Raw genomic sequence first — 23,052 nt, forward strand, 5'->3', positions numbered from 1 at the left:
CACTCATGTAACTGACATCTTACATTGCAGGTTATCCCTTCTCATTGCACAATATCCCTTCTCATTGAAGAATATCCCTCATGTAACTGACATCTTACATTGCAGGTTATCCCTTCTCATTGCAGAATATCCCTCATGTAACTGACATCTTACATTGCAGGTTATCCCTTCTCATTGCAGAATATCCCTCACGTAACTAACATCTTACATTGCAGATTATCCCTTCTTATTGCAGAATATCCGTCACGTAACTGACATCTTACATTGCAGGTTATCCCTTCTCATTGCAGAATATCCCTCACGTAACTAACATCTTACATTGCAGGTTATCATTTCTCATTGCAGAATATCCGTCACGTAACTAACATCTTACATTGCAGGTTATCATTTCTCATTGCAGAATATCCCTTCTCATTGCAGAATATCCCTTCTCATTGCAGAATATCCCTCACGTAATCTGCAATATAAGATGTTAGTTACGTGAGGGATATTCTGCAATGTGAGATGTCAGTTACGTGAGGCATAAACGGGAATGTGAGATTTCACGGCTCATCTGAGGTTTCCTTAGCAAAAAGATTTGTTACATTGTATAACTATTAGAAACAAGCATCTGTGGCAAAATGTAACTATGCGCTGAGAATGTTGTTCAAAGCTGTCAGTGATCTGTGGGATAGTCTTACCTTTGGTACAGCAAGGGTGCCTTCTGAGACTGCGAAAATAATAGGAGTCTGGACACAAGCAAAATTCTAACTGGAATGAGGAACACGGAACCACTTTTATTTATTGCTCGTCCGTGTTCACACTTGTGATTACGTCATCAGAGAGGGGGGGCCAGAACTGGGAAGCAACTTCGGGCTAAACGCACGTATCAAAAAGGTAAAACAGGGTATAGACCAGCCTGTTGAAAATCGCTATACTAAAAAAAGAAAAACTCTATTATGATAATAATGTGCATTTAGTGTTTCATACTAGCATACTTACATTATTAAAAGCTTTCAAATAAAAATAAAACAATTTTTGGGTGAACTGTCCCTTTAAACTGAACAGTTATGAAACTGAACTTTACAATATTACAATACAATATTTTAACTGTTAAGATGTTCTAACAAGATTATGTCTTTTTGAACCCCCTTGGTGAATGGGCTTTCAAACGAGATTGAATCTTCATGAACACAAAGTTCAAACTCATTCTTGGTAGTGCATTTTACAGTGCTTGCACCTACATTATTGAACTCACGTTCATGAAGGTTCAATGCAATTTAGAAATTCACAATTTATAGTGTGAAAACTGTTAAAATATTTTAGAAGAAAAATACCTAAAAAATAGCATCCGTGGCATTATAGAGATTGACCAAACATATCCAGCATGACTATCATGCTTACATAGAAGTGTTATTTCTATTATTTAGAAGTGGTGAGAATGTAAATTAGTATTTCCCTTACACACTGAACAAAGCGGTAAATGGAAAAGAACTGCACTGTAACCTCAGTGAAATGGCTATTGCTTATGTCAGTTTTGGATAGGTTCCTAGTTTGTATCCTGTTAAGTCATTAAAATACAAAAAGGCTTCTCAGGGACATTTCTAGTAAAAACACATTTATGGCTGTGGGTTTTAACCCCTGGAACTATTTTGGATTGTGATCGCTCGAAAAACACACTGAAAAATATGGCAGGAAAGCAAAAAGCCATTTTGTAAGGAAATAGTAGATAGATTGTGAGCAACCCCATAAATATAGGGCTTTCTGCAAACAAACAATTTAACTACTTGTTTATTAAAATTAGTCCACAGTAAAAGACTTTTATAACATAATTTAAAACACTTCTGTTTTACCTTTGGTTCTGCAATATCCAACCTTTTAAAGCAATCATACATTTTTGTTCGCCGTGCAAGAATTGCCGATTTTTCTCCTTCTGACAGATCGTTTTGCAGAAGTACATTTTGATCACTGCAATATGAATAAATAATTAAATGTATGTAGTTTGTTGCAATGGCAGTAATGCTTTATAGATTACCGTTTACACATGGGGCTAGATTACAAAGACTGTAGACAATATTTTAGTTTTTAGAGTTCTCTAAACCTTGTTAAAGGGAAAGCAAAAACCTTGATATTTTAATATAAAAGGTTCAGTAAGGTATAGTAAATCAACTTTGCAATATTCCATTATTTATTGTGTCCCATTATCATGTAATTTAGTTTTGATTATTGGGGCTTTTATAATTCTCAGACCTGAAAATGCACACTACAAACGTCTCAGGGCCAACCCTGCTACATGTATGTAACTAATTGGCTTTATTACATACCATTTGCTAATCAAAACAGTTCATAATAACCATATGGCCATGACTAGCCTTGTCAGCTGCAAACTGAGGCCTGGATTGGTTCCTTCAGAAAAATACAGGTGTTTTAGTGTAGCGCTAGATGAAACCCTTGCTACATATACTTCCCTGTTCTCACAACAGAAAAAAGTGATTTTTTGGATAGAAAATAGTGTATATGTGCGCTAGAAGAAAGCTATAGGTTTAATTGCAATTTCAAATATTTGATGCATATAAAATGATCATAAGTGAAATGAAAATATTTGCAAAACGTTTGCAAAAATGTGTGCAAAGTGTGCTTGCAACTTATTTGCCGATATAATTAATAAAATAGAAAATAATTTAAAAATGTGTTATTTGTGCTTGCATGGAACAAAAATCTTCAACAAAGGATAACTATTTTTGTGTTCGTATGTAACAAAATCTTCAACAAAGAATAACTATCGGCTAGATTACGAGTTTTGCGTTATGAAGGGTGCGGTGCTAACTTGCACGTTATTGTCACTGCTTACTTTCCAACAGCGTTTGTATTACAGGTTTTCAGAAACCCGGCGTTATTAGGCAAGAAGTAAGCGTAGAGCTAAAATTGTGCTCCACACCACACTCCAATACCAGCGCTGTGAGCTGGTTGTACGTGCTCGTGCATGATTTCCCCATAGACATCAATGGGGAGAGCAGGCTGAAAAAAAGCCTAACACCTGCAAAAAAGCAGCGTAAAGCTCAGTAACGCAGCCCCATTGATTCCTATGGGGAAACAAAATTTATGTTTACACCTAACACCCTAACATGAACCCCGAGTCTAAACACCCCTAATCTTACACTTATTAACCCCTAATCTGCTGCCCCCAACATCGCCGACACCTACATTATATTTATTAACCCCTAATCTCCCGCCTCCAATGTCGCCGCAACCTACCTACACTTATTAACCCCTAATCTGCCGCCCCCAATGTCGCCGCCACTATAATAAACATATTAACCCCTAAACCGCCGCACTCCCACATTGCAAACACTAGTTAAGTATTATTATCCCCTAATCTGCCGCCCCTAACATCGCCGCCACCTACCTACATTTATTAACCCCTAAACTGTCGCCCCCAATGTCGCCGCCACTATACTAAATTTATTAACCCCTAAACCTAAGTCTAACCCTAACCCTAACACCCCCTAACTTAAATATAATTAAAATAAATCTAAATAAAAATTTCTATCATTACCTAAATAATTCCTATTTAAAACAAAATACTTACCTATAAAATAAACCCTAACTTGTCTTACATTAAAACCTAACCTTACACTACAATTAAATAAATTAAATTAATTAAATACAATAATAAAAAAACCCCACTAAGTTAAAAATATAAAAAACAAATTATCAGATATTTAAACTAATTACACCTAATCTAATAGCCCTATCAAAATAAAAAAAGCCCCCCAAAATTAAAAAAAAACCCTAGCCTAAACTAAACTACCAATAGCCTTTAAAAGGGCCTTTTGTGGGGCATTGCCCCAAATAAATCAGCTCTTTTACCTGTAAAAAAAAATACAAACAACCCCCCAACAGTAAAACCCACCACCCACACAACCAAACCCCCCAAATAAAATCCTAACTAAAAAAACCTAAGCTCCCCATTGCCCTGAAAAGGGCATTTGGATGGGCATTGCCCTTAAAAGGGCATTTAGTTCTTTTTCAATTGCCCAAACCCTAATCTAAAACTAAAACCCAATAAACCCTTAAAAAAACCTAACACTAAACCCTGAAGATCCACTTACAGTTTTGAAGAGCCGACATCCATCCTCAACGAAGCAGGGAGAAGTCCACAGTGAAGCAGCAAGAAGTCCTCAATGAAGCCGGGAGAAGTCTTCATCTAAGCCAGAAGAAGTGGTCCTCCAGACGGGCAGAAGTCTTCATCCAGACGGCATCTTCTATCTTCATCCATCCGGCGCGGAGCGGCTCCATCTTCAAGACATCCGTCGCGGAGCATCCTCTTCCATCTAAGTCTTCTTCCAGAATGAAGGTTCCTTTAAATGACGTCATCCAAGATGGCGTCCCTTGAATTCCGATTGGCTGATAGAATTCTATCAGTCAATCGGAATTAAAGGTGAAAAAATCCTATTGGCTGATGCAATCAGCCAATAGGATTGAGCTTCAGTCCTATTGGCTGATCCATTCAGCCAATAGGATTGAGCTCGCATTCTATTGGCTGTTCCAATCAGCCAATAGAATGCAAGCTCAATCCTATTGGCTGAATACTTCTCCCAGATGAAGACTTCTCCCAGCTTTGTTGAGGACTTCTTGCCACTTCGCTGAGAACTTCTCCCGGCTTCATTGAGGATGGATGTCGGCTCTTCAAAACTGTAAGTGGATCTTCGGAGGTTAGTGTTAGGTTTTTTAAGGGTTTATTGGGTGGGTTTTAGTTTTAGATTAGGCTTTGGGCAATTGAAAAAGAGCTAAATGCCCTTTTAATGGTATTGTCCATCCAAATGCCCTTTTCAGGGCAATGGGGAGCTTAGGTTTTTTTAGTTAGGATTTTATTTGGGGGGTTTGGTTGTGTGGGTGGTGGGTTTTACTGTTGCGGGGGGGTTGTTTGTATTTTTTTTACAGGTTAAAAAACTGATTTATTTTGGGAAATGCCCCGCAAAAGGCCTTTTTAAGGGCTATTGGTAGTTTAGTTTAGGCTAGGTTTTTTTTTTTTATTTTAGGGGGCTTTTTTATTTTGATAGGGCTATTAGATTAGGTGTAATTAGTTTAAATATCTGATAATTTGTTTTTTATTTTGTGTAATTTAGTGTCTTTTTTTTGTAATTTAGGTAATTGTATTTAATTAATTTAATTTATTTAATTGTAGTGTAAGGTTAGGTTTTATTGTAAGACAGGTTAGGTTTTATTTTACAGGTAAATTTGTATGTATTTTAACTAGGTAGTTAGTAAATAGTTAATAACTATTTAGTAACTATTCTACCTAGTTAAAATAAATACAAAGTTGCCTGTAAAATAAAAATAAACCCTAAGATAGCTACAATGTAACTATTAGTTATATTGTAGCTAGCTTAGGGTTTATTTTAGAGGTAAGTACTTAGTTTTAAATAGGAATTATTTAGTTAATGATATTAATTTTTATTTAGATTTATTTTGATTATATTTAAGTTAGGCAGATTAGGGGTTAATACTTTTATTTCAGTGTTTGCGATGCGGGAGGGCCTCGGTTTAGGGGTTAATAGATAGTTTATGGATGTTAGTGTACTTTTTAGCACTTTAGTTATGAGTTTTATGCTACAGCTTTGTAGCGTAAAACTCATAATTACTGACTTTATAATGCATTACGAATCTTGCGGGATAGGCTGTACCGCTCACTTTTTAGCCTCTAAAAAAAAGTTTGTAATACTGGCGCTATGGAAGTCCCATTGAAATAAGACTTTACGAAAATTGCGTAAGTTAATTTGCGGTACAACCAAAAAAGTGTGCGGGACAGCTGTACCTACAAGACTCGTAATAGCAGCGGTAGTGAAAAAGCAGCATTATAACCGATAACACTACTTTTTTACTCATAACGCAAAACTCGTAATCTAGCCATATGTTATCAAAAAAATTGCATTATTCAACAAAGGATAACTATGATATCAAAAAATAGTTGAAAAAAATGTGCTATTTGTGGTTTCATAAAACAAAATAATAACTATAATTTGTTATTTTGTGCTTGCTTGAAACAAAATCTTTAACAAAGGATAACTATGAAAAATAATAGAATTTTCAACAAAGGCTGACTATAATTGTTGAATTAAAATGTGTTGTATGTGCTTACATAAGACAAAATCTTCAACAAAGGTTATCGAAATACCAAAAAAACAGTTTAATAAATATTTATAACAATCTTATGATTGTATTGCTCATAAAAATTCTCTTTCAAATTTACATAATATGACCGGTCATTTCTTTAGTTTGATTGTACTATATTCAATCAAATACAAAAATTCAAAAGATAAAAAATATATATTTACTAAATATTGCAAATACAATCAGTCTCAAAGCGTTTGAAAAGTCTCCTTTTGCAAAATGGAAACACCTGTATCAGTTAAATCGTTGGAATAGTAACTGAATAACAATGGTTTTAATTAAAAAGAGCAGCACATAGGATTTTTTCCTTTTTCATAGAAAGTTTAAAAGTGTCCCTTTAGTATTGTGTTACTTTTAACTCTTTAAGATTAATTCAAGTAGTAGGTGAGATGTTCTAAAATACCTTTATAGGAGTGTACTTGGAATTCACATTAAAAGTTCATATAAGACTTTGTATACAGCTGATAGCTGTATGCTAGCACACTACGTCCGGACTCTTACACCCTTGGTTAAAGTGCCTACCTTTTGCTTGATGTTGCTCTTTAGTTATTTACTTATTCCTGATAATATGAACAGAGCTTCAGCATGGGTGTCTATGGAGTCTCGTAATGTTTGCTTAGCCCACTCACCGCTTCTCCAATGTGGTCTGTTTGGTCCATGTCACCTGATCCTAACATCAAGTCAGGAGGAATTTCAGGCGTATTGATTCGTAATCTGTGAAGAAAATCCTTACTCTGCACAGAGTTTGTGGATGAAAAAGTAGTCTCCTATAATCCGATATAATCCTTCTTCAGTATGCGATTTTCTTTTATAAAGGTACACCATCAACGCGTTTCACCGATACACGGATTTATCAAGATGGTTATTGGGGTTAAAAAACATCTTTTTATAGATCCCTTCTGTTTTGTGATAGGGTGCCTCTTTTTCCATTACAATTCTTTTAAGGTGGTTTATTTAAGGTGGAATCCAATCTTTTGGAGATTTATAGTATTGGGTCCTCTCAATGTTTGCTATAGAAAAGCCTTTAGTATAAGAGCAATGCTTAATAATCCATAATTTGCATAGAAATTATTTGCATAAAAATTCTAAAATGTATAAATTGTTATATACCGGAAAAAAAAATGTAATTTAAAGAAAAGAATAAATATAATTTAAGTGTTTGGAGGATTATGATAGTAAACCAATATGGGAACTATGCATATCAATCCTATCAAAAACAAAAAATAAAAATAAAATGGAGGGCATTAGAAAAATCACTGACTTTGTGTGCATACATATAGTGTAAATAATTTCCTATTTCTATGATTATTCATTTGCTAATGTTTATTAAAAAATGGAGCCAACCTAGATTAAGTTATAAATAACACACTGTCTTACATTTAATTCAGTGCATAAATTAACCACTGCAATAGTGTAAATCGATAATGAACTGAATACTTAGTGAGATGTGATTAGGTATATCTAATCCAAGATAAAGGGGTTGTGATCTAGCTCTGAATTAAGGCCAAGTGGGAAAAGAGTGCCCATATCATAAATCATTTGTGCTTCTTTTAATAGAAGCACTTAGTGAAAGTCTCCTCCTCTCCATGGTTTTTTAACCTTGCAAATACCACAGATTTTGAAATCCTTAATGTTATTTTTATGTACATTTCTAAAGTGTTCATACAGCCTTGTTTCTTGATCTCCTTTTTCAATCAAATTTAGATGTTCTCGTATTCTGGTGCGTAAGGTGCGTGATGTTTCGCCTAAATATTGCTTTTGGAATGTACACTGAATGAGGTAGATCACCCCTTTATCACTGCACCAAATGGTGTCTGAAATTTTTTATTCTTTCTGGGTGTTGGTAGAATTGTACTTTTTTAATTTCGTACTGTGCTGCAGGCTCTGCAGCTATAACACAGGAAAAAAACATTGAGATTATTACCTAAAAGGTGTCTGTCTTTTGTAACAATGGACTTTTTAATTAAAACCATTGTTATTCAGTTACTATTCCAACGATTTAACTGATACAGGTGTTTCCATTTTGCAAAAGGAGAATTCTCAAAAGGAGACTTTTCAAGCGTTTTGAGACTGATTGTATTTGCAAAATTTTGTAATTTTATATTTTTTATATTTTTTGAATTTTTGTAATTGATTGAATATATACAATCAAACTAAAGAAATGACTGGTCATATTATGTAGATTTCAAAGAGAATTTTTATGAGCAATACAATACAATCATTACCTGGCCTCTCTGTGTTGTGCAGGTATGTATCTGCCTTTACCTGGCCACTGTGTTGTGCAATAGATTGTTATAAATATTTATTAAACAGTTTTTTTTTTGGTATTTCGATATCCTTTGTTGAAGATTTTGTCTTATGTAAGCACATACAACACATTTTAATTCAACTATTTTTTTCATATTATAGTCAGCCTTTGTTGAAAATTCTATTTCTCTTGTTAAGTGTATCCAGTCCACGGATCATCCATTACTTATGGGATATTAACTCCTCCCCAACAGGAAGTGCAAGAGGATTCACCCAGCAGAGCTGCTATATAGCTCCTCCCCTAACTGCCATTACCAGTCATTCTCTTGCACCCAACGAATAGATAGGATGTGTGAGAGGACTGTGGTGATTATACTTAGTTTCATACCTTCAATCAAAAGTTTGTTATTTTATAATAGCACCTGAGTGTGTTATTCCTTCTCTGGTAGAATTTGAAGAAGAATCTACCTGAGTTTTTCTATGATTTTAGCCGGAGTAGTTAAGATCATATTGCTGTTTCTCGGCCATCTGAGGAGAGGTAAACTTCAGATCAGGGGACAGCGGGCAGATTAATCTGCAAAGAGGTATGTAGCAGCTTATTATTTTCTGACAATGGAATTGATGAGAAAATTCTGCCATACCGATATAATGTAAACTCAGCCTTAAATGCAGTAGCAGCAACTGGTATTAGGCTGTCATGTATGTATATTTTACACTTCAGTATTCTGGGGAATGGCACTTCACTGGAATTATACTGTATGCATAAAACTTTAGCCTAATTTGCAGGGACTAGCAACAGGCTTTTTAATAACACTCAATTTATTAATGTTAAACGTTTTTTGCTGGCATGTAAAATCGTTTAATTTTCTGAGGTACTGGGTGAAAAAATGTTTTGGGCACTATTTTTTTCCACTTGGCAGTCGTTTTATTTAATTTATGACAGTTTACTGATCTCTCTCACTGTTATGTGTGAGGGGGAGGGGCCTTTTTTGGCGCTTTTGCTACGCATCAAAAAATTCAGTCAGAAGTTTATTGTCTTCCCTGCATGATCCGGTTCATCTCTACAGAACTCAGGGGTCTTCAAAACTTGTTTTGAGGGAGGTAATCACTCACAGCAGAGCTGTGAGATTGTAGTTGACTGTGATAAAAAAACGTTTATTTCTGTATTTTTTTTCTGCTATCAGGGTTAGTTATCCTTTGCTAATGGGAGCAATCCTTTGCTAAAATTGTGTTTTTTACAAAGATTTGATGCTATAACTTTTCAGTTTATTAATTTTCAACTGTCATAACTTTTTCTGTGCTTCTTATAGGCACAGTACGTTTTCATATTATAGTAAATTACTTGAAAAGTATTTCCAAGTTGCTAGTTTATTTGCTAGTGTGTTAAACATGTCTGATTCAGAGGAAGATATCTGTGCTATATGTGCTAAAGCCAAAGTGGAGCCCAATAGAAATTTATGTACTAACTGTATTGATGCTACTTTAAATAAAAGTCAATCTGTACAAATTGAACATATTTCACCAAACAACGAGGGGAGAGTTATGCCGACTAACTCGCCTCACGTGTCAGTACCTGCATCTCCCGCTCGGGAGGTGCGTGATATTGTAGCGCCGAGTACATCTGGGCGGCCATTACAAATCACATTACAGGATATGGCTACTGTTATGACTGAAGTTTTGGCTAAATTACCAGAACTAAGAGGTAAGCGTGATCACTCTGGGGTGAGAACAGAGTGCGCTGATAATATTAGGGCCATGTCAGACACTGCGTCACAATTTGCAGAACATGAGGACGGAGAGCTTCATTCTGCGGGTGACGGTTCTGATCCAAACAAACTGGATTCAGATATTTCAAATTTTAAATTTAAGCTGGAAAACCTCCGTGTATTACTAGGGGAGGTGTTAGCGGCTCTGAATGATTGTAACACAGTTGCAATACCAGAGAAAATGTGTAGGTTGGATAAATATTTTGCGGTACCGGCGAGTACTGACGTTTTTCCTATACCTAAGAGACTTACTGAAATTGTTACTAAGGAGTGGGATAGACCCGGTGTGCCGTTCTCACCCCCTCCGATATTTAGAAAGATGTTTCCAATAGACGCCACCACACGGGACTTATGGCAAACGGTCCCTAAGGTGGAGGGAGCAGTTTCTACTTTAGCTAAGCGTACCACTATCCCGGTGGAGGATAGCTGTGCCTTTTCAGATCCAATGGATAAAAAGTTAGAGGGTTACCTTAAGAAAATGTTTGTTCAACAAGGATTTATATTGCAACCTCTTGCATGCATTGCGCCTGTCACGGCTGCAGCAGCATTTTGGTTTGAGTCTCTGGAAGAGACACTTGAATCAGCTCCATTAGATGAGATTACACACAAGCTTAAAGCCCTTAAGTTAGCTAACTCATTTATTTCAGATGCCGTAGTACATTTAACTAAACTTACGGCTAAGAATTCCGGATTCGCCATTCAGGCACGCAGAGCACTGTGGCTAAAATCCTGGTCAGCTGACGTTACTTCTAAATCTAAATTGCTTAATATACCTTTCAAAGGGCAGACCTTATTCGGGCCCGGGTTGAAAGAAATTATCGCTGACATTACAGGAGGTAAAGGCCATGCCCTGCCTCAAGACAGAGCCAAACCTAAGGCTAGACAGTCTAATTTTCGTTCCTTTCATAATTTCAAAGCAGGAGCAGCATCAACTTCCTCTGCACCAAAACAGGAAGGAGCTGTTGCTCGCTACAGACAAGGCTGGAGACCTAACCAGTCCTGGAACAAGGGCAAGCAGGCCAGAAAACCTGCTGCTGCCCCTAAGACAGCATGAATCGAGGGCCCCCGATCCGGGAACGGATCTAGTGGGGGGCAGACTTTCTCTCTTCGCCCAGGCTTGGGCAAGAGATGTCCAGGATCCCTGGGCGTTAGAGATCATATCTCAGGGATACCTTCTAGACTTCAAATTCTCTCCCCCAAGAGGGAGATTTCATCTGTCAAGGTTGTCAACAAACCAAATAAAGAAAGAGGCGTTTCTACGCTGCGTACAAGATCTTTTATTAATGGGAGTGATCCATCCGGTTCCGCGGTCGGAACAAGGACAAGGGTTTTACTCAAATCTGTTTGTGGTTCCCAAAAAAGAGGGAACTTTCAGGCCAATCTTGGATTTAAAGATCCTAAACAAATTCCTAAGAGTTCCATCATTCAAAATGGAAACTATTCGGACAATTTTACCCATGATCCAAAAGGGTCAGTACATGACCACAGTGGATTTAAAGGATGCTTACCTTCACATACCGATTCACAAAGATCATTACCGGTATCTAAGGTTTGCCTTTCTAGGCAGGCATTACCAGTTTGTAGCTCTTCCATTCGGATTGGCTACGGCTCCGAGAATCTTCACAAAGGTTCTGGGTGCTCTTCTGGCGGTACTAAGACCGCGAGGAATTGCGGTAGCTCCGTACCTAGACGACATTCTGATACAAGATTCAAGCTTTCAAACTGCCAAGTCTCATACAGAGTTAGTACTGGCATTTCTAAGGTCGCATGGATGGAAGGTGAACGAAAAGAAGAGTTCTCTCTTTCCACTCACAAGAGTTCCCTTCTTGGGGACTCTTATAGATTCTGTAGAAATGAAGATTTACCTGACAGAAGACAGGTTAACAAAGCTTCAAAATGCATGCCGTGTCCTTCATTCCATTCAACACCCGTCAGTAGCTCAATGCATGGAGGTGATCGGCTTAATGGTAGCAGCAATGGACATAGTACCCTTTGCACGCCTACATCTCAGACCACTGCAATTGTGCATGCTAAGTCAGTGGAATGGGGATTACTCAGACTTGTCCCCTACTCTGAATCTGGATCAAGAGACCAGAAATTCTCTTCTATGGTGGCTTTCTCGGCCACATCTGTCCAGGGGGATGCCATTCAGCAGGCCAGACTGGACAATTGTAACAACAGACGCCAGCCTACTAGGTTGGGGCACTGTCTGGAATTCTCTGAAGGCTCAGGGACAATGGAATCAGGAGGAGAGTCTCCTACCAATAAACATTCTGGAATTGAGAGCAGTTCTCAATGCCCTTCTGGCTTGGCCCCAGTTAACAACTCGGGGGTTCATCAGGTTTCAGTCGGACAACATCACGACTGTAGCTTACATCAACCATCAGGGAGGGACAAGAAGCTCCCTAGCAATGATGGAAGTATCAAAGATAATTCGCTGGGCAGAGTCTCACTCTTGCCACCTGTCAGCAATCCACATCCCGGGAGTGGAGAACTGGGAGGCGGATTTCTTAAGTCGTCAGACTTTTCATCCGGGGGAGTGGGAACTTCATCCGGAGGTCTTTGCCCAAATACTTCGACGTTGGGGCAAACCAGAGATAGATCTCATGGCGTCTCGACAGAACGCCAAGCTTCCTCGTTACGGGTCCAGATCCAGGGATCCGGGAGCGGTTCTGATAGATGCTTTGACAGCACCTTGGACCTTCGGGATGGCTTATGTGTTTCCACCCTTCCCGATGCTTCCTCGATTGATTGCCAGAATCAAACAGGAGAGAGCATCAGTGATTCTAATAGCGCCTGCATGGCCACGCAGGACTTGGTATGCAGATCTAGTGGACATGTCATCCTGTCCACCTTGGTCGCTACCTCTGAAACAGGACCTTCTGATCCAGGGTCCCTTCAAACATCAAAATCTAATTTCTCTGAAGCTGACTGCTTGGAAATTGAACGCTTGATTTTATCAAAACGTGGTTTTTCTGAGTCAGTTATTGATACCTTAATGCAGGCTAGGAAGCCTGTTACCAGAAAGATTTACCTTAAGATATGGCGCAAATACTTATATTGGTGCGAATCCAAGAGTTACTCATGGAGTAAGGTTAGGATTCCGAGGATATTGTCTTTTCTACAAGAAGGTTTAGAAAAGGGTTTATCCGCTAGTTCCTTAAAGGGACAGGTTTCAGCTCTGTCCATTCTTTTACACAAACGTCTGTCAGAAGTTCCGGACGTTCAAGCTTTTTGTCAGGCTTTAGCTAGGATCAAGCCTGTGTTTAAAACTGTTGCTCCACCATGGAGTTTGAACTTAGTTCTTAATGTTTTACAGGGGGTTCCGTTTGAACCCCTTCATTCCATTGATATCAAGTTGTTATCTTGGAAAGTTCTGTTTTTAATGGCGATTTCCTCGGCTCGAAGAGTCTCTGAGTTATCTGCCTTACATTGTGATTCTCCTTATCTGATTTTTCATTCAGACAAGGTAGTTCTGCGTACTAAACCTGGGTTCCTACCTAAGGTGGTCACTAACAGGAATATCAATCAAGAGATTGTGGTTCCATCTTTGTGTCCTAATCCTTCTTCGAAAAAGGAACGTCTGCTACACAATCTAGATGTAGTCCGTGCCCTGAAATTTTATCTACAGGCAACTAAGGATTTTCGACAAACGTCTTCCCTGTTTGTCGTTTATTCTGGTCAGAGGAAAGGTCAAAAAGCTTCGGCTACCTCTCTCTCCTTTTGGCTTCGTAGCATAATACAGTTAGCCTATGAGACTGCTGGACAGCAGCCTCCTGAAAGAATTACAGCACATTCTACTAGAGCTGTGGCTTCCACTTGGGCCTTTAAGAATGAGGCTTCTGTTGAACAGATTTGCAAGGCTGCAACTTGGTCTTCTCTTCATACTTTTTCCAAATTTTACAAATTTGACACTTTTGCTTCTTCGGAGGCTGTTTTTGGGAGAAAGGTTCTTCAGGCAGTGGTTCCTTCCGTATAAAGAGCCTGCCTGTCCCTCCCGTCATCCGTGTACTTTAGCTTTGGTATTGGTATCCCATAAGTAATGGATGATCCGTGGACTGGATACACTTAACAAGAGAAAACATAATTTATGCTTACCTGATAAATTTATTTCTCTTGTAGTGTATCCAGTCCACGGCCCGCCCTGTCACTTTAAGGCAGGCAATTTTTCCATTAAACTACAGTCACCACTGCACCCTATGGTTTTCCTTTCTCTGCATGTTTTCGGTCGAATGACTGGTAATGGCAGTTAGGGGAGGAGCTATATAGCAGCTCTGCTGGGTGAATCCTCTTGCACTTCCTGTTGGGGAGGAGTTAATATCCCATAAGTAATGGATGATCCGTAGACTGGATACACTACAAGAGAAATAAATTTATCAGGTAAGCATAAATTATGTTTTTTCATAGTTATCCTTTGTTAAAGATTTTGTTTTATGAAACCACAAATAACACATTTTTTTCAACTATTTTTTGATATTTTTTGATATCATAGTTATCCTTTGTTGAATAATGCAATTTTTTTGATAACATAGTTATTCTTTGTTGAAGATTTTGTTACATACGAGCACAAAGCTAGTTATCCTTTGTTGAAGATTTTGTTTCATGCAAGCACAAATAACACATTTTTAAATTATTTTCTATTTTATTATTTATATTGGCAAATAATTTGCAAACACACTTTGCACACATTTTTGCAAAGTTTTGCAAATATTTTAATTTCACTTATGATCATTTGATATACATCAAATATTTGAAATTACAATTAACCCTATAACTTTCTTCTAGCGCACATATACACTATTTTCTATCCTGGATTGGTTCCTTCTAATGAGGAAAAAGGTGGGTGGAGTTTGCCTATTTTAAAATAATTGTAGCAAATGACAATGTAAATTTGTTTTAAAAATACTTAAATTTTGCTGATATGTTATTCTATATCAAGACTCTAAACATGTCTTGTAATTACAAGGACTTCACTGTGCAAGATTAAATATTAAAATGTGTGATGTTTGTGAATGTACTTGTGGAATTATCTATAACGTTTGCAAGTGAATACAAAGTTTTTAAAATGGCCATTAAACAATGCAAGGGTTAATTTTATGCGGTTTAAAGGGACAGAAAAATGTATTGTTTAAAAAGATAGATTATCCCTTTTTTACCCAATCCTCACTTTTGCATAACCAACACAGTTATATTAGTACACCTTTTACCTCTGTGATTAACTTGTATCTACGCCTCTGCAGACTGGCGCCTTATCTCAGTTCTTTTGACAGACTTGCATTTTAGCCAATCAGTGCTGTTCCATAAATAACTCCACAGGAGTGAGCAAAATATTATCTAAATGGCACACATGAACTAGAGCTGTCTAGCTTTGAAAAACTGTCAAATGCACTGAGATAAGAGGTGGCCTTCAATGGCTTAGGAATTAACATATGAGTCTACCTAGGTTTATCTTTTAATTTGAAGATAAAAGTAAATTGGAAAGTTGTTTAAAATTGCATACCCTATCTGATTCATTGATTAATTATGACTTGACTGTCCTTTTAAGTCTGAATAGCATAGTCTCTATTGTTGTATGTTAAAGGTTTGTTTGCAATTTTGAATTATACTTTTGTAAATAGTAGTATATGAATTAACTTTGTACAAATATTACTCATTTGTCAAGTGTTGCCAAATTCTGTAGAGCCACTTGTTTGTGCTCCTTCATTACATCTATAGATCTAACTAATGTTGTAACATTTTTCCTCTGTAAAGTATATATTGCAATAGCAACATTTATGCTTACCTGATAAATTATTTTCTTTCCTGGCATGGAGAGTCCACAATTCCATTCATTGATGTTGGGAGTTCAACTCCTGGCCACCAGGAGGATTCAAAGACACCCCTGCAAAGCATAAGTATCCCTCCCCCTTCCCATAATCCCCAGTTATTCAGTTGAGGGAAAAGAAAAGAGAAGAGGAAAACAAGGGGCATAGAGGTGCCTGAAGAATAAGAATAAATGTAGCCTTTAAAAGTATAAAAGGGCAGGTCGTGGACTCTTAATGCCAGGAAAGAAAATAATTTATCAGGTAAGCATACATTTTGTTTTCTTTCCAATGGCATAGAGAGTCCACAATTCCACTCATTACTATTGGGATACCAAGCCAGAGAGGACACAGAATTGACAGGGAGGGAGAACTAAAGGGAGGCGGACCTAAGCTCAAGGCACCACCAATTGAAGCCCTTTCTGGAAAAGATTAAAAATGGGACAAAGAAGCTGCGTTACAGATATTTTCCCCATAAGCAACATCCTTCCAATGCTCAGGAAAAGAAACGGCACTGGTAGAAAAGCCAAAATTCTTTCAGGAGACGCTGCCCAACTGTCTCATGGCCCAAATGAAAAACAGCCCTCAGCCAAAAAGAAGTGGTAGAGACCAAGATCTCTAGGTCCTCGCGCCTACTGGAATAAAATACAGACAATGACGAAGATTGTCCAAACTCCTTGGAGTATGAACCTCATCCAGGTTGAGAAGCAAATGTTCCTTCTGAACAGAGCGGTCAAAAACCACATAGGGCAGAAGACCTAACTCCGCACAGTGAATATCGTATCCATACAGACTGGCAAATCTAAAACTCTACGACTAAAATAAATCCATCAACAAAACATTCTAAGATAAAAGATAAATATAAACAGAATGTAGAGGATCAAACATGAAGAGCCAGTTTAAAACTCCAGGAAGGAGCAATAGGTTGAAACACAGACCTTATACTGACTACGAACAGAACAAAAACTGACTTCTGACAAACCGGCTAACTCCTTATACAAAAAACTGAAAGAGAAGAGATCTTTCACAACAAGAGCTATCAGACAGACCATTCCTACCTTTAGTGAGTCCCCAGCAAATGTGTCTGGATAAGAGAGAAAAATTCTCACTTAGAGAGGACTAAGTGTCAAAACTCCTTGCAGTCCATTATAGAGGAACTAGATAAAAGGACCTTGAAGTAGAAGATGTAGAAGATCCATCCAAAGCTGCAAGCCCCTCGGAGGGTGGACAACATCACCCGATCCGCAGACCCAGTCCTGTGCTGCCAAGCGATAGAAAATAGGATCATTGAGGTCTGCTCCTGCTGGATGTGGGGTATGACCCTGGGAAAAAAAGCAAATGTAAAGAACAGATATATATATTTTTTTTTTATATATATATATATATATATATATATATATATATATAAAAGAACTCCCATGGAACTGCTAGTGTATCCACTAGAACTGTTGAAGGGTCCCTCTATCTGGATCTGAGTATGGGCAATCTTGAAATAAAGCAAATAAACCATGTGGACTATCTCCAAAACCCCCCCCTGAGGGGTAACTCATAGATCCTCCTGGAAAGAAGGGCCCATACCGCCCGAAAGAAAGCCTGTCTGTTCAGACAGTCCACTTCCCAGTGATAACTGTCAGGATATGAATACCCTAAGACAGACAATATAAACTCAGCCCACCAAAGTATGCAAGAGACTTCTCTCATCGTCAGTCCGGATCGTCCTTAAGGACCAATGTAAGTCACAGAAATTATGCCTGATTGAAATCTGAGAAAAATGGAGAAAGCTAGTTAAAGCCATGCTTCTAGAGTATTATAGATGGTTCCCAGCTCCAGAATGTCCTTTGGAAAGAATACCTGAGTTCTAAGGAACCCCTAACACCATCTCCCATGATGATCTAAAAAATCACGTGCTTAGGAATGGAAGAACCTAACTTAACCACCAGGAAAGAAATCTCACTTGAGATTGTCTAGGATGATAAACTAATACAGATCTGAACAAATGCCTTACTATTGACTGATCATACATAGTAGGAGAGGACTCGAGTGGAAGAGGGCAAAAGGAACAAAACTGATGCAGGGAACCATGAGACCAAATACCTACAAGCACTGCACCACTGGAGTACGTGTCAAGGATTGAAGGGAGAGACAAGTAGAGAGAAGAGAGTAAACTCCCCTGTTAGGGAGAAGTAACATTTTATCAAGTCCAAAGCCACGTAGACCTAAATAATAGGTCGAGCAAAATGACAGGGTGTATAAGGTGACATCAAAATTCAGTGTAAAACACCTAAAGAACAGGAAATAAACCTGAACCAAAAGAACATATGATAGAGAAAAATATGATTTTACAATAGGACAACATATGTTGAGCAGTCCTTAAAAGGAAACCTCCTTTCTATAAGAAACATTATAGTAATGCATCTGTATACATCCAATATCTGAGGATGAAAATAAAAATATTAATGTCTCAACAACATTAAGAAAAATATGCTTTGACATAGGACCAAAACATGATGTACCTGGGCAGAATATTTACTCACTATGAGAATATATCGAGAAGCCTAAATACGTATTAGTGTCCTAAGATCACCAAGGAAATATGTATTTAACAATGGATCGAACAAGATGTCCCAGACATAAGCAGAAAAACTTCTCTGTGATGGAATGGAAAAAAGCATGGTAGAGTTCAAAGATCACTAAGAAAGATAAGATCTTATGTAGGACACAACCTAATGAAAGCTAATCTGCTCATTATGAAAAAGAGACCATTATTGGGCCTATATACTTAAAATAGGTGAACATGAAGCAACTCACTAATAAAGAAATATACTGCTTAGGACAGAATGTGATGCCACAGACATTAGCAGGATCATCTCAATATGAGAGAGGTTATAATATTGAGTCCCTCCATATAAGAAGGGCAACATAAAATTATACATATTTGAGTCCCAAGATTACCAGGAAATATGAATATATTATCTAGGACAATACAGGATGTCACAGATATGAAAGGAAATCACCTCAATAGGAGAGAGATGATAATATTGTGTCCCTATACAAAAAATAGGGAAACATGAAAATAAACATATAAGTGACCTGTCACATAGATTAGAAGAGGTCACCTCAGTATGATAGTAATCCCCATAAAGTGTCCATATACATAACAATGTCACAGACATTTGCAGAAATCCCCTCAATATGTGGTAGAAGAGGGAGATTATATTATAGTGGCCAAATACATAAAATAGGGTACTGTAAATAAGAACATATTAGTGTCCTAATATCACTAATAAATAGATACAGTATATGTTACATAGGGTAATACATGATACAGCATAAACGTCAATATATCCTCAGATATATTATTTATATCCCTTATTCAACATGTGAACAACTGTATGAATATCATATATATAAATGATACATTTCAGTGATATTTAACATGAATAGCATATACTGTATAAATATCAATTATATCTTTTAGATATATTTAATATGTATAGGAGAAAAAGAATAGGATAAGCAGACATAATGCTAATAATATTTGGGATATTCCTCTACTGTATAAAGTGGGATAAAACCTGAAAAATCTAGTAATCCCTAACGGCACATATTTAATATGTATAGTAGTAAGAGGGTATCATAAGCAGAACATAATGCTTATAACAATATCATAAAATACCTCTACTTTAAGAGAGGATTAAACCTGTAATTAACGTATTTTGCAAAATACAAAAAGATGTTGCCACAGGCAGTGCGCATATCTCCTCACAGCCACCTAGATTACGAGTTATTCGCTCTATAGGGAATTTAATGAATGAAACAAGTTTCATTATTTAACTCTCTATAGCAGAGCTTTCCAAACTTTTCATCTTGGTGACACACTTTTTAGACCTACATGATTTTGTGACACAGTAAATCAGTTGTACTAGCAAAGAGGTTAAACTAACTTTTTTTAAGAGATACGGACACATACATAAATTATATAATAACTAAATGTATTTACAAGTAACAGTTTGTAAGTATGTGCAATAATTAAAAAAAAGTTTATAATAACTACACAAATAACTACTTACTATTTTAATGGGATGTATGAGGTTGATGGGATGAACGCAATTTATGAATATTTGGTGGACTATTAAAGACACATTTCATCATCAAGCATTTTTAAGCTTCCACTTCCTATCCATATATCAAGAGCAGTAGCAGCCATGCACTACTGGGAGTTAGCTGCAAAAAAAACCCCACTGACTTCAGCTCAGCGTTTAAGCTGCCGCCTTCAGAGCTCGGTGAGTCCGATTGACTACTGCCCATTCTGCAAACACACTGCTGTCCCACTCACTAACTACACATGCAGTCACGAGCCAATTGAGGAGACTACACGTGCAGTCAGGAGTCAATGTGCCACCAAAGCCGCCAATGGGAATAGTTTCAGTTCCCACTGAGCTGCACCAATAGGTTAAGATGATCTATGACCCCTAGGTATCAATCACTTGTCAACCATGTGATATGTGTAGCAGGCAGGCGGAAAGTCAGAAACCCAAACATATATATATATATATTTTTTTTAAATTAAATTTAAAAAAATGTGTGCTGAAGCAGGGACACACCTACACACTGCTGCCGACACACTAGTGTGTCCCGACACACAGTTTGGAAAGCACTGCTCTATAGCGTAGCCATTACAAGTTTTGAAACAGCTGGCTTGTGCGTGCGATATGGTTGCTTTGAGCTCCATACCGCACACAATACAAGTGCTGTTTTGACGGGCTCGTGCAACGCTTTCCCCTTAGACATCAATGGGGAGAAGGTGTCAGATAAAAAACCTAACAGCTGCGATCGCGGAAGGAAAAGCTTCGTAACACAGCCCCATTGATGTCTATGGGGCAAATAAAGATACGTTTAAACCTAACACCCTGACATAAACCCCAAGTCTAAACACCCCTAATCTGCTGCCCCCTACATCGCCGCCACCTACATAATGTTATTAACCCCTAATCTGCCATCCCCAATATCGCCACCACCTAAATAAATCTATTAACCCCTAATCTAATGCTCCCAATATCGCCGCCACTATACTAAAGTTATTAACGTCTATTCCCCTGCACTCCAACATCGCCCACACTGTAATAAAGATATTAACCCCTATTCCGCTACTCCCCAACATCGCCACAACTAAATAAAGCTATTAGCCCCTAAACCTATGGCCTCCCACATTACTACCACTAAATAAACCTATTAAACCCTAAACCGCCAGCCCCCCACATCGCAACAACCTAAATTAAACTATATTAACCCCTAAACCTAACCCTAACACCCTAACACCCCCTAACTTTAACGTAATTAAAATAGAGTTAAATTAAGGTTACAATTATTAACTAAACTAAATACATACCTGTAAAATAAAACCTAAGATAGCTGCAATATAACTAATAGTTATATTGTAGCTAGCTTAGGTTTTATTTTTATTTCACAGGTAAGTTTGTATTTATTTTAACTAAGTAGACTAGTTAGTAAATAGTTATTAACTATTTACTAACTACCTAGTTAAAATAAATACAAACTTACCTGTGAAATAAAACCTAAGCTGCCTTACACTAAAACCTAACATTACAAAAATAACAAACAAAATTATCCAAAATAATAAAAATGATTCCTATTCTAATACCCTGTTTAAAAAAAGCAATAAAACCCCACAAAATAAAAAACCCTAATCCTATATAATAAAAGGCCAAGGGCCCCATCCGATACGCAGCGTCGCCCGCAAAAGCCGACGACGCCGGTTTTTGCACGGGTTTGGTATCCTATATACAGCGCCGCATATAAATGCGGCACGTATATTTCACCCGACGGACGTAGTTTTTTCCCCATAGATTAACATATAAAACCCGTGCAATTTGGTATCCAATATCCAGCGCCTTACGTGGCGAAAATGGAGAAAATGTACTCCATTTTAACCTCACCATAAAATGCAGCCGTAGAAGGCCTTGCGCTGAGTATTGGAGCCCCGTAACTCCCTAAAATGCCTACAAAAAAACCTAACACCTAACGCATGCGCAATGTCTATCTACCTGTCAACCGCAATCCCCCACCGCAATACCTAATAAAGTGTTTAACCCCTAAACCGCCACTCCCGGACCTCGCCGCCACTAAATAAAGTGTTTGACCCCTAAACCGCCGCTCCCGGACCCAACGCCACTAAATAAAGTGTTTAACCCCTAAACCGCCACTCCCGGACCCCGCCGCCACCTACATTAAAACATAATTTATGCTTACCTGATAAATTTATTTCTCTTGTAGTGTATCCAGTCCACGGATCATCCATTACTTATGGAATATATTCTCCTTCCCAACAGGAAGCTGCAAGAGTCCACCCACAGCAAAGCTGCTATATAGCTCCTCCCCTAACTGCCATATTCAGTCATTCGACCGAAAACATGCAGAGAAAGGAAAAACCATAGGGTGCAGTGGTGACTGTAGTTCAAATGAAAAAATTACCTGCCTTAAAGTGACAGGGCGGGCCGTGGACTGGATACACTACAAGAGAAATAAATTTATCAGGTAAGCATAAATTATGTTTTCTCTTGTTAAGTGTATCCAGTCCACGGATCATCCATTACTTATGGAATACCAATACCAAAGCTAAAGTACACGGATGATGGGAGGGACAAGGCAGGTACTTAAACGGAAGTTACCACTGCCTGTAAAAAAAACCCTTTCTCCCAAAAATAGCCTCCGAAGAAGCAAGGTATCAAATTTGTTAAATTTGAAAAGTATGAAGCGCAGACCAAGACTCCGTCTTGTAAATCTGTTCAACAGAAGCCACATTTAAAAAAGGCCCAAGTGAAAACCACAGCTCTAGTAGAATGAGCTGTAATCCCTTCAGGAGGCTGCTGTCCAGCAGTCTCATAAGCTAAATGAATTATGCTTTTTAACCAAAAAGACAGAGAGGCTGCTGAAGTCTTTTGACCTCTCCTCTGTCCAGAATAGACAACAAACAAGGTGAACGTTTGATGAAAACTGTAGTAGCTTGTAAGTAAAACTTTAAAGCACAAACCACGTCCAATATTGTGTAATAGACGTTCCTTCTT

At 37.8% G+C, this 23,052-nt stretch overlaps 1 protein-coding gene across 2 annotated transcripts in view; it reads right to left on the reverse strand.

The window, feature by feature from the left end:
* PLA2G4C (phospholipase A2 group IVC) overlaps nucleotides 1-23,052 on the reverse strand; it is a 153,981-nt gene that overhangs the window by 91,697 nt on the left and 39,232 nt on the right. For both annotated transcript variants that reach the window (XM_053702236.1, XM_053702235.1), the window contains exon 3: nucleotides 1,833-1,947. In XM_053702236.1, coding sequence (XP_053558211.1) covers nucleotides 1,833-1,947 — 115 coding nt within the window. The remainder of the gene's footprint in view (nucleotides 1-1,832; nucleotides 1,948-23,052) is intronic.

This window comes from Bombina bombina, chromosome 2, assembly GCF_027579735.1.
Source record: "Bombina bombina isolate aBomBom1 chromosome 2, aBomBom1.pri, whole genome shotgun sequence".
Taxonomy (NCBI): domain Eukaryota; kingdom Metazoa; phylum Chordata; class Amphibia; order Anura; family Bombinatoridae; genus Bombina; species Bombina bombina.